Source organism: Podarcis muralis, chromosome 10, assembly GCF_964188315.1.
Source record: "Podarcis muralis chromosome 10, rPodMur119.hap1.1, whole genome shotgun sequence".
NCBI lineage: Eukaryota > Metazoa > Chordata > Lepidosauria > Squamata > Lacertidae > Podarcis > Podarcis muralis.
Window position 1 is genome coordinate 46414058 of NC_135664.1, and position 19293 is coordinate 46433350.

The 19293-nt window shown below is 43.2% G+C and overlaps 1 protein-coding gene across 15 annotated transcripts in view; it reads right to left on the reverse strand.

Annotated features, from left to right (window-relative positions):
• Positions 1 to 19293, reverse strand: part of TNRC6B (trinucleotide repeat containing adaptor 6B) — a 95900-nt gene that overhangs the window by 43293 nt on the left and 33314 nt on the right. For 12 of the 15 annotated variants that reach the window (XM_077934948.1, XM_077934944.1, XM_028746130.2 and 9 more), the window contains one exon: positions 1171 to 1258. In XM_077934948.1, coding sequence (XP_077791074.1) covers positions 1171 to 1258 — 88 coding nt within the window. Of the gene's footprint in view, positions 1 to 1170; positions 1259 to 13972; positions 14041 to 19293 lie in introns of all 15 variants that reach the window. The other 3 variants (XM_077934941.1, XM_077934946.1, XM_077934947.1) reach the window with 1 other exon arrangement.

A 19293-nucleotide genomic window follows, 5' to 3' on the forward strand; every position in this document is an offset into this window, starting at 1 on the left:
TTTTACCTCAAAAAGTGTATTACAGAGTTGGAAACGGTTCAGGAAAGGGCACCTCTACTATAAAGAAAAGTGACAACATTTTGGATTTTTTTGTTTAAAGGTATATAAAATTATACATGGTGAAGAGAAAGTATAGAAAAAAGATCTCTTTCTCTCATAACACTAGAACCTGTGAACATCCATTGGAGTCAAATGCTGGAAGACTTGGAACAAAAATAAGACAGCACTTGTTCACAAGTGCATAGTTAAGCCATGGAATCTGCTCCCATAGAAGGCAGTGATGATCACCAACTTGGATGGCTTTAAAAAGAGGATTAGATAAATTCCTGGAGGACACAGCTATAAAAAGCTATTAGCCAAGATGACTATTATGTTCTGTCTCCACTGCTGGCGGCAGCAAACCTCTGACTACCAGTTTTGGGAAGCATAATGGGAGAGAATGCCATTGGACCTACAGGCATTGAGTTGGCCACTGTGAGAACAGGAAGCTGGTGTATATGGGCTACTAGTCTGATCCAGAAGGCTCTTCCTATGCTCTTAAATGTGGGGTGCAAGTGTAAAAATTAAAATACCCCCCCCCCCAACATGGGCTGTAGACAAAACACTGTTTCTGCATGTGCTTTAATGAAGGCAATGTATGAGTCAATAATCCCAGGACCTCAGCCACAGGAGTTTGGGAACCACTCCAAGCAGTTTCAATTCATGTGCTCAAGTAAGAAAGCTAAGAGAAGCACAAAGAGTCTCGCACTTACCAATGTAAAATACATCCTGGGAACACTTCTTGGATCCATAAATAGATTTCTTTAAAGCAGTCTTATAATTTGCTACTCACCTGCATGTCTGAGAAAGCAGCAATTGTTGCCAGACAAGCACCCAAGTTATAAACGACACAGAGGAAACCAGCTGCTTTTACAGCTCGATCAACACTGATCTATGTTTAATATGGCATGGCTGAGATGACTGCATGCAAACCTCAAGATAAATCCTCTTCTAGCTTTAAAGGATTCTAACTAGAAAATACAGAAGATGAGCTGAGATGTACATGCAGCATTGCTGGGGTGGGCGAGTGAGAATATAGTAGTTGCAGTAATCATAGTGCCTGATGCTCACTGGTCAACTATTATAAATGGATGACCTTACAAAGTATGATCAAACAAATACCTGGCTTACCTTCTGAGTAGATTCCTTCTTTTTCTTATCCTCTTTCTTTCTTCTCTTGTCTTCCATTAACTGTTCTTCCTTTTCTTGCTCCTTCTCTCTGTTAAAAGTTTAAAATTAAAAAGTTATTCCTAAATATATGCTTTATACAAAAAAAGCCAAATCCTCTGCAATAGCAAAGAGATGCTGGCTACCTCTATACTGTGTAAAACACCATATAATACCTAACTTGAAGAGTCAGCCCTCCCATATAAATCAACCAGAAGCCTGTCACTGGAGGGTATGGAGGGTAGCAAAAAGAGAAAGGCTCCGCATTTGTGGGAAATTCTCCCCAGGGAAACACACCTCACACCAACAATGTCTGCTTTCCTGCTTGCTCAGGCTTTCAGTCTTTGAGCATAGTGTAGTATGATTTATATCCATGATATTCTTCTTTCAGTGGGGTGGGGTAGGATATGTCATTTTTATCCTTGTTAAATAAAAAACTTTATAAATTTTTGTTCTATTGTATTTTATTCTACATATTTGGTTTTAAATTACTGACAAAGCTATTCAGCATTTTATATATTTGTAAGTTGCTTACAGACATTTTGTAGACTGCATTAAATGAATGCAATAAAAATCCTGATCATCAATTGCAGGCTGTCCGCTTTGGGTCTAAAGTCAAAGCATGATCCAATTTTTGAGTTATAGATTCCCACACAAATTATTTAATATACCAGCATAAATCCAAAAAAACTGTAAGCAAACTGGAAGGAGAATTTGCAGAACTTCAGATTTCCTTTAAGCTTACACCTCACTATTACTGATAGTCAAAATACAAATTGATCTTTAAACTTAACAGCTGGTTTGCCTCTTTGCTCAGGCAAAAATTCAAAGGAAAATTCAATATGCACGGTTCTCCACCATGTACACACATACCATCCTTTGGCTGTTAATGCTCTCATAGTAATAATGATCCAAGATCATCCCCAGAAACTGATACTGAGAAGCTACTATTCTACCTTATGACTTTGATATGCAGAATGCCACATGCCCATCATGTCCCCCACACTGCTCTTAATGGAAAGTGGTGGTTTCCTTTGGCCTAAGGGCCACAGGGCACACAAAGGGCTTGCAATATACATGCATGCAGAGTCATCAGTCTTCCCACCTTCTGTTTTTTCTAACTGTTTTTCTGCATACCCAGATTGTTTCATGGGCATGCGGAAACTACCCACTTCTCTCTGAAAAGGCCTATTTCATTGCCATACTGGTCAGCTCTGGGCCATTCACTTCACTATCAGATGACTCATTCGCACAGGCAAGCAGACTACTGATGCTGCAGGTACTTAGTGATGAATATGACTGTGTGAACCAACACCTAAAATGGAGCTAAAAGATCCTTGTGAATTTCAACTCCATTCTCCCTCCTGTGTTTACTGTGCAAAAACTGAATAACCTCATTTCACTTTTAACCAACAGTAGCTACATAACCAAATTTCCAGATACACTGGTACAACTGAGGCATTAGACCTAAGTAAACAAATAAAACAAACATTCAACTAGCAACATGTGAAAGAAGAACTGCCTCCAATAAGACAATAAACTGTGGAATAAACTGTTTATTGCTTAATTCCCATGATTAATTCCTATAACACAAGTCATTATGTGCATTTTGCTACGATCAACACTTTAGATGAGCAAGGAAGAAGTCTAAAGTCTGAATGTAAGGTTTATGAGCTGAATCCATGTTGACAATTTCTCATGTTACATAAGCACAAGGTAATGTTATGCCATTTCATAGTGCAATATGGTAAAGACCAAATATGTATAGATTTGAGAGAAACTATAATGGATTGAAAAATAACCTCCACAAAATAAACAATGTTTCAGCATTAACAACAACAAAATTGTATACTGTAATGGTTTAAAGATAATATTTTATATAAAAAACCAATTACTAAGCCTTTTAAAAAGGCAACCACTATAAGTCCTCCAGAGCCAAGAACTACTTAACTTGCGTCTCTCTTGTCAGTCAGTTCTCCACATAGTCTTCACTTATCTCACCTACTGTTGAAGAACATCAACATTATGGAGGGCCAGGATTTATAACTTTAATGTTTTGCACAGGGTTTTTCCTTGGAATTCCTCAACGTCTAAAAAGCTCCCTAACTGCCCCTTTGGGATCTATGTATTACAGCAGGGGCCCTAAAATATACAGTGGTGCCTCGCAAGACGAAATTAATTCGTTCCGCAAGTCTCTTCGTCTTGCGGTTTTTTCGTCTTGCGATGCACCGTTTCCCATAGGAATGCATTGAAAATCAATTAATGCGTTCCTAGGGAAACCGCCTTCAGACCAGGTCCGGGGACAGACTGTCCCCGGACCTCTTCTGAAGGCTGGGGGGGGGGCAAGGGCTTTTCTTCCCACCCCCAGCATTTTAAAAAACCCTGGGACAGCGGAGGACTTCTCCGCTGTCCGGGCGATCTTAAAATGCTGGCGGGCGGCATTTTAAAATCGCCCCGGGACAGCGGAGGACTTCTCCGCTGTCCGGGGCGATTTAAAAGCCCCTGGGAAGGCAGGCAGGGGGGACAAAGACTTTCGCCCCCCGCCCGCCTTCAGAAGGTGTCCCCCCCCCCCGCCCGGCTTCGCAGCAGCGCTACGAAGCCCGGCGGCTGGGGCAGGTGTTCCCGCCCCCCACCCGGCTTCGCAGCAGCGCTACGAAGCCCGGCGGCTGGGGCAGGTGTTCCCGCCCCCCCACCCCGCTTCGGAGCAGCGTTCCGAAGTGGGGTGGCTGGGGCAGGTGTTCCCGCCCCCCACCCGGCTTCGCAGCAGCGCTACGAAGCCCGGCGGCTGGGGCAGGTGTTCCCGCCCCCCCACCCCGCTTCGGAGCAGCGTTCCGAAGCGGGGTGGCTGGGGCAGGTGTTCCCGCCCCCCGCCCGGCTTCGCAGCAGCGCTAAAAAGCCCAGCGGCTGGGGCAGGTGTTCCCGCCCCCCCCCACCCCGCTTCGGAGCACCGGGAGAAGCGATCTCCCCGCAGCCCCTTGCTTCAAAAGAGGTCCGGGGGCAGACCTCTTTTGAAGCAAGGGGCGGTGGGGAGAAGCGATCTCCCCGCCGCCCCTTGCTTCAAAAGAGAAGACCCGCTGTCCCCGGGGCAAGCTTCGTTTTGCGAAGCAAGCCCATAGGGAAATTCGTCTTGCGAGGCAACTCGAAAACGAAAAAACCTTTCGTTTTGCGAGTTTTTCGTCTCGCGAGGCGTTCGTCTTGCGGGGTACCACTGTAATGGCAAACAAATACTTTAAAAATAGGTCATCTCCCTTTATACTTCCCTAGTTCTTTGTGTTGCAGGGTAAAGAGAGATAGACATGAAATGAACACTACTCTGCGGCTAAAAATTCCCTAAGGTTATGAGAGTTCTGAGATTTGAGAAGCAATCTGAGATGTAACAGAGAGTGTACAAAGGGAAAATTAAGATCCTTCAGAGCTATGTTTAAATCAGGACTGCCAACTAATTTAAAACAATCACTCTAAGAGGCAGAGATTTGTTCACCAACAAGCAATGCTTGTTGTTTCTTGGCACAAATCCGAAGTAGCATCACAGCAAGGAGTCTGCCTTCTTTATATAGTGTATCTAGAACAACTGATATGGCACTCTTAGTAAAACACCATGCATTTAAAAGCAGTTAACTAATGCAACAATGCTGTCTTTGTTTACTCAAATGACTTGAACGTCCATGCTTAGGATAAATATAGATGTTTAAGGGAATGGATATTCACTGTTAGAGGTGTATGTATGAACAAAATTTGTTTCCATAAGATTAAAATAACCATAATTTGAGCAATAAATGATCTGTGAATGTTATAATTCATTTTAAAAAGTAGGACCTGGCAAGTCAGAATCACTTGAGGTCTTCAATAGATAATGCAACTTTCTGAATTCTTCAGTAACTTCTTTCCTAACCATAAGACTGTTCCTAACCAAAGTACTGTGTGAACGTATAATCAGAAATTTCTTAATCTAAAATCAATTCCAGACAATATTAAAATGGACTTTTGAGGACTTGTGGAATTTTAAAAATAAACTTTAATTAAAGAACATGCTCCACATTATCCGGTGACAAAAATACTGGTAGCTTCTTGGCTAAAAGGAGGTACATTTACAGCATAATTCAACATATGTTGTTTACTCAGAACTAAGCCTCACTGTGGTGAAATCCTAAGTGCTATGTTTAGGATTGGAACCTTAGTCTTTAAAAAAGAAAAGGAAGAGAGATTTACTTTTATTTTTATTGTCAGCGCAGTGGTGCCTAAAGAGTCAAAAAGAGTACTCACATCCATTTTAAGTATTTTATATAGAACACAATAGTTAAAAATAAAGTACTGAATTTCCATCTACTTAAAACCCTCTGGTTTGTATCCAATGGTACCAGTCAGATGACAAGGTTTCCTTCAGCACAATTGGGAGGGATGCCATTTTTGGCAATCTGTTCCGAAGTGTTGGGGGACTCCAGAGCAGAATACAGGGGTGCAGAGGGGAAGAGGTGAACACTGCTTTCCCCTCATTCTGCTGAATCAATCCTTACCACCAGCTGGGTGACACAATTAGAAAAAAGCCCTTTGTAAATAGTGAAGCCCCAAACAATACACATTTCTAAACATACTTTGTAGGCGGTAGCTCCAGTTTTAATATAAGCTTCATTCTTTTTTCCTAGTTATTCACAAAGTTCACCATGCAGGTATTGTTTAGGCAAGAAAACCCAATAGCATGCAACATACAGATGAGAGATCACCAGTCTCTTTGGATCAATGAGTGTATTTGGGATTTTGAGAGAGTGCCCTTGGCATCATACTCTCTAATTGCTTCACACACACCCCAAAGACAGAAAGAAAATGTGCTAGTGCATGCACATGCCCCTACACACAGACAGACAGACAGACAGACAGACACACACACACACAGCTTTTCCATGAGATAAGGGTAAAAATCAGATCCAGTAGAATAATAGAGTCCCCTAAATTTTCATGACTTTACGTAAGAGTTGCCCCAGTACCACCAGAAAATTAAAGCCAATATTGGATAAACTGAAGATTTAAAATCACTTCACAGATCCAGTGCTTCCCTCTCATTCTGTTGAATGAAGCTTTACCACCAGCTGAGTGACACAATTAGAAATAGCCTGTAGATCTGAAAGAAAATGGTGTGAACACACCACTCTTCCTTCAGCTCTACACACTTTTTTAAGGGTGAGGGCGGCATGGCTACCTTATAATGAAGAGGAGGAGGTGAAAGGATTTGCAGCCACCAGAAGTCCTCAAGCTTGCCATTATGCCCATGTAGATGGAAAACTTCACCACAATGAATACTCTAGAATACTCTGTTTACCCAAAATGAATGAGTTAATATCTTACGGCAGTTACATATTTCCTTTGAAACCACAAATAGAGAATCTCTCTCAGCTTACAACGGTTACAACAGATTAAAGCACACCCTCTGCCAAGGCACTCACGTAACCGTACTTTTCATCAGCACACTTTTGTCCTGTATCTTTTTATCTTGTGAACCGCCCCAATATCTTTGGATGAGGGACAGTATATAAATTTATTATAATAAAATAAATATACAGGCAACCCCCAAATAGTGTGGGGGTTACATTCCAGGTCACCTTGCGCATCGGTGGAGCACGCATAATCTTTCCCTGCTTCCCCCTTATTTATTTACATACTTTATTTATACTGCTGCCCCATAGCAGAAGTACTCTAGGAAGCCAGTGTGGTGTAGCAGTTAGAGTGTTGGACTAGGACCTGGGAAACCAGGGTTCAAATCCCCACTCAGTCATGAGCTCACTGAGTAACCTTGGGCAAGTCATAGCCTCTGAACCTACCTCACAGGGTCGTTGTAGGAATTAAGTGAAGTGGGGGTAAACCATATATTTCTTGGAATAAAAGTTGGGATATAAATGCAATAAATAAGCTATTCTGCTTAAGAAAGATGGAGGGGCCAGTCAGATGAAGACGTCAACTGCCAACCTGGCCTCTGGAGATCTCCACGTGGTCGCGATTAGACCCACACAAATTGCAAAACATGTCTGGTGCCTGGTTAGTTTTGAACACTGGGCACAGGCAGGCAGAATAGGTTCCGCAAGAATGGAGAGATGCTATGCAACACCTAAGTACTACCAGTACTCTAGCACAGTGTTTCCCAACCTTTTTTGGGCAAAGGCACACTTGTTTCATGAAAAAAATCTCGAGGCACACCACCATTAGAAAATGTTTAAAAAATTAACTCTGTGCCTATATTGACTATATATAAAGTAACTCTCTTTAATAGGAATCAAATAAACACAAATAGTATTTTATAATTACAGTGGTGCCTCGCAAGACGAAATTAATTCGTTCCGCAAGTCTCTTCGTCTTGCGAGTTTTTCGTCTTGCGATGCACGGTTTCCCATAGGAATGCATTGAAAATCAATTAATGCGTTCCTAGGGAAACCGCCTTCAGACCAGGTCCGGGGACAGTCTGTCCCCCGACCTCTTCTGAAGGCTGGGGGGGGGGGGCAAGGGCTTTTCTTCCCACCCCCAGCATTTTAAAAAATCCCGGGACAGCGGAGGACATCTCCGCTGTCCGGGGCGATCTTAAAATGCTGACGGGCGGCATTTTAAAATCGCCCGGGACAGCGGAGGACTTCTCCGCTGTCCGGGGCGATTTAAAAGCCCCTGGGAAGGCAGGCAGGGGGGACAAAGACTTTCACCCCCGCCAGCCTTCAGAAGAGGTCCAGGACCTCTTCTGAAGGCCAGCGGGGGGCAAAAGTCTTTGCTCCCCCCTGCCTGCCTTCCCGGGAGAGCGGAGAAACGCAGCGCGTTTCTCCGCTGTCCCGGAGGGCTTTTGAAGGCAGGTGGGGGGGGGGAGCAAAGACTTTCGCCCCCCGCCATCCTTCAGAAGAGGTCCAGGACCTCTTCTGAAGGCTGGCGGGGGCGAAAGTCTTTGCTCCCCCTGCCTGCCTTCAAAAGCTGACCGACCCAGGCTTCGCGGACCTCTCCGCAAACAGCGGCAGCACTGCCGCTGCTTGCGGACAGGTGCCAGCATGCCGAAGCCTGGGCGCGCCGAGATCAGCGCGCCCAGGCTTCCCGCCCCGCCGCCCGGGATCGGGGCATCGTCCCGATGGCGGGCGGCTGCGGAGGCGTCCCCCCCCCCCCGCCGCCCGGGATCGGGGCATCGTCCCGATGGCGGGCGGCGGGGGGAGGCGTCCCCCCCCGCCGCCCGGGATCGGGGCATCGTCCCGATGGCGGGCGGCGGCGGAGGCGTCCCCCCCCCACCGCCCAGGATCGGGGCATCGTCCCGATGGCGGGCGGCGGGGGGGAGGCGTTCCTGCCCCACCGCCCGGGATCGGGGCATCGTCCCGATGGCGGGCGGCGGGGGGAGGCGTCCCCCCCCGCCGCCCGGGATCGGGGCATCGTCCCGATGGCGGGCGGCGGCGGAGGCGTCCCCCCCCCCGCCGCCCGGGATCGGGGCATCGCGCGCGGAGCCTGGCTCGGGTCGCCAATGCTGCGGGCGGACATGGCGAGCTGGGCGGGACTCGGGCGCGCGCTGGCCGCCTGCTGCCTCCTGGGCCTCTTCTGCGGCGCTGCGCTGCGCTGCCCTTCTCGCTGCAGGGCGCGAACGAGAAAGCGCCCGCCTCCCTCCCACGGCACACCAGGTAACGTCTCGCGGCACACTAGTGTGCCGCGGAACACCGGTTGGGAAACACTGCTCTAGCACATGGGTAGTCCCGGGGGCTGGTTCGGGCCCAATCGCCTTCTCAATCTGGCCTGAGGACGGTCCGGGAATCAGCGTGTTTTTACATGAGTAGAATGTGTCCTTTTATTAAAAATGCATCTCTGGGTTATTTGTGGGGCCTGCCTGGTGTTTTTAAATGAGTAGAATGTGTGCTTTTATTTAAAATGCATCTGAGTTATTTATGGCACATAGGAATTTGTTCACCCCCCCCCCCAAAAAAAAATATAGTCCGGCCCACCACATGCTCTGAGGGACGGTGGACTGGCCCACGGCTGAAAAAGGTTGCTGACCCCTGCTCTAGCATCTGCTTTCTGCACAAGCTACAATTTCTGGACCATCTTCAAGGGCAACCCTGCATAGCACACACTATAATAATTGAGACAGAAGGTTATCAGAGTGTTCTAAACTATCACCCATCTGTGTCGAAGAACAGCCAATAGCTAGAACTAGGCTCTCCTAGCCACAGAAACCACCTAAGCCTACAGTGCAGAGATGGATCCAGGAGAATCTCCAGACTATGAACTTGTTCTTTCAGGCGGAGTGCTACTCCATCTGTAGCGGGTCAAACACAAGAACTGCCCAACAATGTCTCTGTCTTGTCCAAATTAAGCTTCTGTTCACTAGCTCTCATCCAGTCCAATACTGCCGCTAAACACCAGCTCAACATCAACATAACACTGAATATTATGTTAATAAAACTCAGTCCCAAACTCCCAGTGATTCCACCCAGTGGCCTGTAGATGTTAAATAGCACTGGGGACAGAATTGAACCCTGCAGCACAGTTGCCACAGATCCAAGCATGTCACTCTATGGTTCTCTGAAAACAGCCCTGCAAGCAGGAACAGAACCACTGTATCATCATGTCACCAACCCATACAGCTGCTCTAGATGTATACTATGGTTAATAGGATCAAATCTGCTAACAGATTAATGAGTGACCACAGGGAACCACTGATATGTCTCTCCAAAAACACATCACCAACCACAATGACCAAAGCCATTTCAGTGCCAAACCAAGCCCTGAAGCTGTATTGAAACGGGTCAAGGAAATCTGCTTCATCCAAGTGTCTCCAAAGTGCCTGGCCACAACTCCCTCAAGTACCTTGTCCAAAGAGGAATACGGGCAACTGGGTGATAATTGCTCAAAACCTCAGGATCCAGGGAGCACCCCTTGAGGAGGTGAAGCACCACCACACATTTCAAAGTGGCTCGTAAAATGTGACTTTACCACTCCCTGGACTAACCTAATATTTCAGGCGCTATGCAAAACATGAGTGTGTCTTTTCTACCACCAAAACTCTCTAAATGTACTTTATGTGCAAGAGCATATTCTTACTTCAGTTATTTCTCCCTTGAGAAATACTTTGTGATTCCCAATATTTTCACCTTGTGCTCAAGGACATTCTCTTTATGAAAAACACACAGGAAAATTGTGAAAAGCTTTTCTATCCCTGTAATTATGTCCACTCTAGGTCAGTGAAAATTTTGTCTCATCTCTTTTCTCAATAGAAAAGAAATAATAATATCACAGGATTCAGTGATGTCTTCTGTTATATTACATACATGCTAGATAGACTGCAAAGAGCTACTTTATGTGTAGTCAAGCATTTGGGATATACCCCACAGGACTTCTGACTTTCCTCATTGAGCAACAAACCTTTATATATCACCCAACACCAGCTGCTTTAGAAGCAACCCTCCATTTCTAAAGGTGTTCACTATGCAGAATGGGAAGCTGCTAAAGAAAAACAAGCTCAAAATCAACTTGCGCATACAGAACTAAATATATGATTCCTTGGATCATTAAATATCAATACAGTGGTACCTCGGGTTACATACACTTCAGGTTACATATGCTTCAGGTTACAGACTCCACTAACCCAGAAATAGTACCTCAGGTTAAGAACTTTGCTGCAGGATGAGAACAGAAATCATGCTCTGGAGGCGCAGCGGAAGCAGGAGGCCCCATTAGCTAAAGTGGTGCTTCAGGTTAAGAACAGTTTCAGGTTAAGACTGGACCTCCAGAACGAATTAAGTACTTAACCCGAGGTACCACTGTAGTTCAATATCAATAGTACCTTGTGTAACAACACAATGAAAATGCAATCAAATGAATGAAAGATCCCATACATATGGCAGTGGCCCATTTCTGACTAGCTGATCACACCCATGTGAATTGGATTCCACAGTAATTTATTCTTTGCATAGTATTGTCACAACTATTGCTATCTCTTACACAGCCTGACCTCCTGGTCTCATTTTGAAAAGAAGAGAATGTTCTCTCCTCTTTTTACTCAGGTTGTGCATGTGTACTTAGGTGATGCATATGATGAACTGCAGCTGCTGAACCTGGCTCTTACCTATACATGTACCACAAAACTCTTCATTGTTTTTGCTGCAATACTATCTCTCTTCAAAAGTGTCAGCAGGGATAATCACAGACATTCTCAAAAACAAAAAACTAAATATTTTAAGGTAAGAGTCTGATCTTGCTCCCAACCTGACATGCTAAGCCTTGCTTAGCATTTTAAAAACAGCATTCCCTTAGAGCCCTAACTAGCAAAGAGCAAAAATATATATGATAGGATTTAATAACCCACTAAAAAACTTTATGTAAACAAATACAGACTTTGTTTCCCCAGGAAGACTTAGTGGACAAATTCTATTAGTCTCAAGCCATCAACATTAGGGTCAGGAAGGAATCTTACACTCCCAAATCAGAATGCTTGTATTCCTTTAATGCAGCTGTCTTCAGACTTCAGTACCCAGATGTTGGACTACAACTCCCATCATCCCCAACCATCAGATAAGCAGGCTAGGGATTATGGTAGTTGCAGTTCAACATCATCTTGGGCACAAAGGTTGAAGAACCCTCCTGTTGCCTGCACTACTGTCAGGCAATTAACAGTGATGGATTGGGTCTGAATTCTTGAACGTATCTTAATCCAAAAGGTTTGCTTTTTTCATGGGGAAGTAATCTCAGTGATCAAGAAACAACAAAACAGGTTGTCTTTTGCCATCAGAGTTATATTAATGTTTCTTAAAATAACCTGGTTTAAAACAAAACCTAAATTTATATACAGGCAATAGTAAGGTCTACATGTATTAACTTAAAACAGAATAATGGCCATCCAAACAGATTAGGCTAAAGGTGGATATCTGCCTGAGGTTGATTGACACCCTGACCTGGTTCTCATATCGTATTAAACTATATTTTATAGTTTATTACTATGGTTGTTGTTGTTTAGTCGTTTAGTCGTGTCCGACTCTTTGTGACCCCATGGACCAGAACACACCGTTATGAGTTATGAGAACAGCAGTTATGAGTGGCCTTCAAGTATACTATGGTATAATGTGCTAATAAATGTGGCTGGACTAATAAGCACTTCATTCCTCTCCCTGTCCAGATGGGGGAAAGGCTATGGTCTGGCTTCTCATGTTGGGCTCACTGTGTGGAGAAAACAATAAACCCTAAGCAGAAGCCAAATTTTGTTCTTTGTTTTACCACTCATGGTTTGTTTGGGAGGTTTCCAGTAGCAAGGGAGGAGGGCAGCACCTATTATTTCAGTATCATGCATTAGCAACTAAACCACAGGTCACTGGGGATATGCACATGCCTTACTCAGGCATGTTTCAGCTTTTGAACACTGCTGTAAACCAAATGCAAACCAATGGTTTAATTTATGTGCTGCATTTATTATGCAAGTTTTCTACTGGATCCAGGCACACATCATCAGCAGTTATGAGCGGCCTTCAAGTAAATGATCCTACTTAGTATTATTCCATGGATAGAATCAAACTGAAATCCATCTCTTCTTAGATATCTGAGTGGCAAAACAAGATGTATTTAATTGTTACAGTAGCCAGCTAGTATGTATAGTCTTATCAAATGTCTCTTGAATTTAAATATTGTGGTTCTGTGGGTCTGCTCTTGTTCTCAGGGAAAGAGAATACCACCTTTCAGTGTTAACGTACATGCTTCAACTACAAAGTAAGTTCTACTCAACACAACAAGATAGCACAAAGTGCCTTTCTGGATTAGGCCAGTATCTAGTCCAGCATCCTGTTTTCAAAGTGGCCAACCAGATGTCCAGTGGAATCCCACAAGCATAACCAGAGTGCAACACCACTCTTCCCACTGGTGATTCCCAGCAACAGGCATTCGGAGGTATACTGCCTCAGACAGTGGAGGAAAAACATAGATATTGTGGCTAGTAGTAGCCAATAGCCTTATTCACCACAATTATCTGATCCTCTTTCAAAGCGCTCAAAGTTGGTGGCCATCACTACCTCCTGTAGGAGCGAAATCCACAGACTGTATTAAAATATTATGTGCTGTGTGAAGAAGTACTTTCTCAGACCTTAACATTTCCATTTATGTTCTTTTATTAACTTCTCTAAAGGGCCATGTATGTTACAGCTGTTTAGGGATGGGGTGCTACTGCAACAGTTGCAGCTCCCTACTGGAATGTTTTGATGTCCCACTTTTGAATCCATGTATTTTCTTTCAGGATACAGTGGTACCTTGGGTTAAGAACTTAATTCGTTCTGGAGGTCCGTTCTTAACCTGAAACTGTTCTTAACCTGAAGCACCACGTTAGCTAATGGGGTCTCCTGCTGCAGCTGCGCTGCTGCTGTGCGATTTCTGTTCTTATCCTGAAGCAAAGTTCTTAACCTGAGGTACTATTTCTGGGTTAGCGGAGTCTGTAACCTGAAGCGTCTGTAACCTGAGGCGTCTGTAACCCAAGGTACCACTGTACATGCAAAGACAATATATTTTCCTTGCAATTTGGTGGTCAGCTACATTCAAGACATGAATCAAGTACTTCTTAAGAACTGGGACAACAACTAAAGTGGAAGGGTGTTATTTGGCCACTGATCTTTCTTCTACTCTTCCAAAACAAGAAATAGAGGATTGACAAGAACTTTATTCATCCAGCAAGATCAGACAATTTGCGATCCAATAAACATAGTCCCCATTTAAACCTTTCAGGTCCTTTGTAGTAAAGGTATTTATCAGCGTTTCTTCCAGAGTCTAGCATCTAATCATTGAGCTGTACCTTAGAACATCTTCTTTCCATTCAGTTTTTTGGGGGTATAATTTTTCTAACACTGGGAAGCAGTTTTCCTGAGAAAGTAATTCAAAAATTAATTTCAATATTCGAAACATTTACAAAGAAAAAAAGCAAGTAGTTGTTTATTTGTTACAGCTTGAATAGCATTCCAAAACAAGATCACTGGAAATATATTGTGTGTTAATTCAGGGTAAGCACTGTACAATATGCATTAAACATAAAAGTGCATATTAGTCTTAAAAAGCAGCAAGTGTATGATCAATTAAAATTACAGGCACTAATAACATGCATATCAAGAACATAATATCATTATATTTTCCCACTGAAAGTTATTGGTTTATTCTAAAATAATAAAAAAACTATCACTTATTTGTTAATCTTATGCCTGCATGAGCGATATGTAGAGGCGCTACTTCTCTCAAAGGAGAAAGTTAAGTATTCACTGCATCCTGCCAGTTAGGAAGTTAGTTTCGTCAACATGTCCCAACAGCTTTTCTATTTGAACCATTGCACAGCAGAGGATGTAAGCTCAATGTCTATTCTTGTTTCCAGGGAAACACTAGACCAAACACATCTTGACTAGCGCTTACTTCTGCATAACCAAGCCAGAAAGGAAGGTCCCTATTGTTTGTTCCTTCACATAGATTTATATGGATTTGTTTCAAAAGCTAATATAACACATCTTTTCCAAAGAAAGTAATATAACACATCTTTTCCAAAGAAATTAGAATTTTCACATTAGACTACTGTAATATACTCTGCATCAGAGCTTTCCAAACTTTTCATTCTGGTGATACACTTTTAAGACATGCATCATTTTGCAACGCAGTAATTCAGTTTTACTAGCAAACCAAAGGATAAATAAACTCCTTCTCAGCCCCAAGAGAAGCGTGGAAAGCATTTATACAACACACGTACACACTGCAGCCAAAACACCAACCTGTTGCGATACACAAATAATGTCACAACACCGTTTGGAAAGCTCTGCTCTACATGAAGCTGCCTTTCAAAATTGTTTTAAAACTGCAATTAGTTGTGAGTGCAGCAGCTAAATTGCCAAATAGGACTGGGCATTATGAGTATAGAAAGTGAGATCTCCAACAAAATGTTCTAGCCCCTCTATTCTTCCTCTCACCCAGTTTTCTGCCCTCTTAAAAAAAATATCTAGCTTGCATTTGATAGCCATTAAACTATCTCCTCATGAGCCAAGTTTGATAGGTAGGCAAAACTGTCAAACACCAGACATCACAATGGCCTGTGTATGGGGTGCTTTAAACCTCCAATAACCAGCTGACTGTCAGTGCTTACAGGAGTTCAAAGCAGCACTTTAAAGCCTTATCACCTGATTGTGAGGGCAACAAAATGCTTGTTATGGTCCCTGACAGCTCTAATGATCAGCTGCTAATCAATGCTTGCAGACAAGCCTGCACAGTGCTTTGAAGCTGTACCTTCAAGTGTTACTCTGCAAGCCAAGACAATGGGAGCCCTTTCCAGTGTCCAACTATCAGTTGATAATCTGGGCTTCAAAACATCAGCAATCAACAGATAACTGAACTAGCAAAGAGATGCACATGGCATTATGCACAGCATTTTGCAGATGCTATCAGTGGTGCCTGCAAACCCTTTTTACAAAAACATGACTTTTCCTGCTCCACATCTGACATCATAAATGGAATCAAGTACAGGGCAGGTAGCTGTGGCTTGGCCCAAAATAGCCTCATGGGCCAAATAAGGAGGGCTGGTTGGCCTAATTAGTTCCCCACTGCTGATCTTGAATTAGTTGTTTACAGCTTATGACCATGGTACTTACAAGGGCTGTCTGTCTGTGTCACTTGTACATTAAGATCTTTCTACTAGGTGCCTTTTGTCTTTTGTAGCTGGCTACCGAGGAAAGGGTCTTTTCTGTGATAGTGCTCAAATTATGAAATATGCTCCTTTGACATTTCATCTGCTTTGTTGTCATTTTACAGCCTGCCAAAGAATTCCCCACTCCCCACTTTTTAAATTTAAAAACTATTAGCAGGGATTATCTGATAAAATATTACTGTTCCCTCCCTTTACACTCTCCATCCCCACCCCACCCTGACTGAGAAGCATTTGCCTCAAGGCCAACAAATTGCATTTATTTCAAAACTGTCAGGTTCTGAAGTTGACTTATTTAACAAAGGTTAATTTTATGTATAAAAATAGTTCTGTGTTTGGACAACACAAGAAGCTTCAGTTAACCAAAAGCTCAAGCTTCTGAACACCTCCTCAGTCCTGCAGTGAGAGGGGTGACATGTGATAGACTATGTTGACTGCTATTAGTTAGCTTTGTTATTCTAATCTAGAATGCATTTCCTACTGATGTTATCTGTTTGTAAGCCACTTTAAGGATCTTCTTTGCTAAATTGCAAGTTAAAAATCGCCAGACTAAATGCATTCACTACATCTTAGCTGGAAATGCTTATGGCCACAATTTCCGAAAGCAACATAATCTTTCTACTCATCACCACAGTCATTTTGCAATTTGTAAATAAACATGGTAGGGCTCTTTAAAGGCACTGAAGGAAGTGTACTTTAGCTAACAGACAGGATAGTTAAGTCCCTGACTATTCTATGAAATGGTCATCTAATCTACAGAGATAAAGCAGACAGACAGACAGAGGTCACAAGCAGTTTAATATAGCAGGTTGACCCTTTCCTGCAATATTAACCCTGTAATCTGCTATGAAGATTAATGTGTGAGCTGGCATAGGAGATTTCCTGCACCCATTTGCATGTGCCCTATTTGTAAGAACTTTGTACATTTCAAAACAGAAAGCACCAAGTAAATTCCTTATTATTTCACAGAAAGATTTATTAGAAGACTATGATGTACTCATGTGTGCCCCACATGCAGGGCATAACAGTATTGACGGAGAGCCAGGGCCATGCTTTTAGCCCTGCACATATTACCACTCCATTCTGGAAAAAAATATTACTCTCTTGACAAGAGTAGCATACTCAATCTGGAAAACAAGGGAAAGAGGACTTGATTATCAAACCAATGTTTCATGCCTTAAACAGAGCAGCAACATGACATCCATGAATAAGGAGACTATACCAGGAGAGGGTATAGGGTACCGGTATTTATGAATATGGCAGCAGCATATCTTAAAGATGCCTATTAAGTCCCATTTGAGAATGAGGATTGATTCTACTATCGCCTCCTTAGCAACCACCCATGCAGGTAGAGCAGTGGGACTAGGAGGAGGATAGGATAGAATTTCAATGGTTGCTATTAAGAACATTTGAAACCACACCCCTCTCATCACTGAGCTTGAGAACAACTATTCAATGAAAGAGAAAGCATATGTAAGTTATTTTTAACTATAGCAATTGAACAATGGAAAAAGGTTCCCTCATACTGTTGGATTTACAGTTCACCCAAGGTTGCCTTAGTCTGGTTTAGTCATGGGAGTGAAAAAGAAGCAATTCTAAAAAAATCCAGAAAGCAGCATTTTAAAAAATGAAGAGCAGAAAATTTCAGAATTCATAAAAAAAGTATCCCAAAGCTTTAAACAAATTTAGAATCTGACCTGGAATATTTATTTGCCTTATGTTTATTTGCCTTATGTTTTACGAACAAAAGGTACGTAGCAATTTTTATGCTCTATAAACATCTAACATGTTTTCTTAGTCAAAAGTAGTCAAGACTGTAAAATATGATGAAACTGCCATTGGATCTTTGGATGAAGGGGGATATACAAATTTAACAACAGTAGCAACAACAACAACAACAACAACTCACACTTAATGTAGTTTTGGCTACAATCTTGCAACACACCTCAAAATAAGTTTTACCTGAGCTCAACGGGATTTCCTGCTGAGTAAGACTGCATGCATCCCCACGGCGGGGTGAGCTCCCGTCTTTCGGTCCCAGCTCCTGCCCACCTAGCAGTTCGAAAGCACTCTTAAGTGCAAATAGATAAATAGGGACCGCTTTATAGCGGGAAGGTAAATGGTGTTTCCGTGTGCTGCGCTGGTGCTGGCTCGCCAGAGCAGCTTCATCACGCTGGCCACGTGACCCAGAAGTGTCTCCGGACAGCGCTGGCCCCCGGCCTCTTAAGTGAGATGGGCGTACAACCCTAGAGTCGGACACGACTGGCCCGTACGGGCAGGGGTACCTTTACCTTTTTAAGACTGCATGCATAGAATTACACTCATAGTCTGACCAATTCACTCTTACATTGAAGGATAGAGTGGTAGGAAAAAGTGGCTTTTGCTACCCAAACACCTGATTCACCCAGCCAACGTAGGAGCAATTTTTTAAATTTTGTTTTATTTTGCTGGTGGTAAACCAGGGGGTCTGCAGGGTAACGCAACAGTAAAAGACGTGTCTTTTGATATGTTCTACCCCACCAAACACCTGATTCACCCAGCAGCGCAGCGGGGGGTGGAGATGTGTCTTTTGCTACTGTGTTGCTGGGCAGATCAGGCATTTGGTGGGGGTAGCACTACAGAAAAAGTTGCATGTCTTTTGCTGCTGCTGTGCCTGGCAGACCAGCTGACTGCAACCAGTGGAGATGCTAGGTGCCAAGGGTGGCACCTGGACATCTGCATCCAGACACAAAAGGCTGGTTACCAGTTGCAAAATGTGACTGGCAACTGGCTAATTTCCAACGCTGCTAGGAGCTTGGAGGACAGCGCTTGTACGCCAAGCAGGGAAAGCGCCTAGACACAATACATGTGCCCATACATCTAAAATAGGTCACAATAGGACCATAGCAAGTTGCAAAATGTGCCTAGTCCTTAGGGAGTATTGAATGCTGCAGGGAAAGTAGCAATAAATTGCTCTATAGAAACATCATCATTTAGTAGAAATAGAAGGCACAGGCTAGATTATGAAATGTCAGGGATAGGAAGATTTTAAAGCCATGATAGTAAAGGACAAAACCAAGAGATCTGGTGTACTCTGAAAAGCAGTAGTTGTGGAGAATCCACACACCTTTGTTCTTCCAAATTTTTGTGTCAAAGAGCATGATGCCAGTCATGAAAAGGTAACAGAGCATTTTCACTATTTAGCACATAAAGCTAAATCCAGTTCACCTTCAATTATGTACTCTCAATGGAACAGCCATCAGAGCAAAAAGAAAAAGAAAAGCCAATTCTCCCAAGGATGATCGTTTAATGGTTATTAACCAACTCTTCCAACAGGATTCATAGTATTACTCAATATAGCACCAAAACACACACCAGTTTATATTTCAATTGCTTAATGTTGAATACTACTCCCATTATACATTTCTATAGGGTACATTCCAGTGGGAGTACAGAATGAAGTT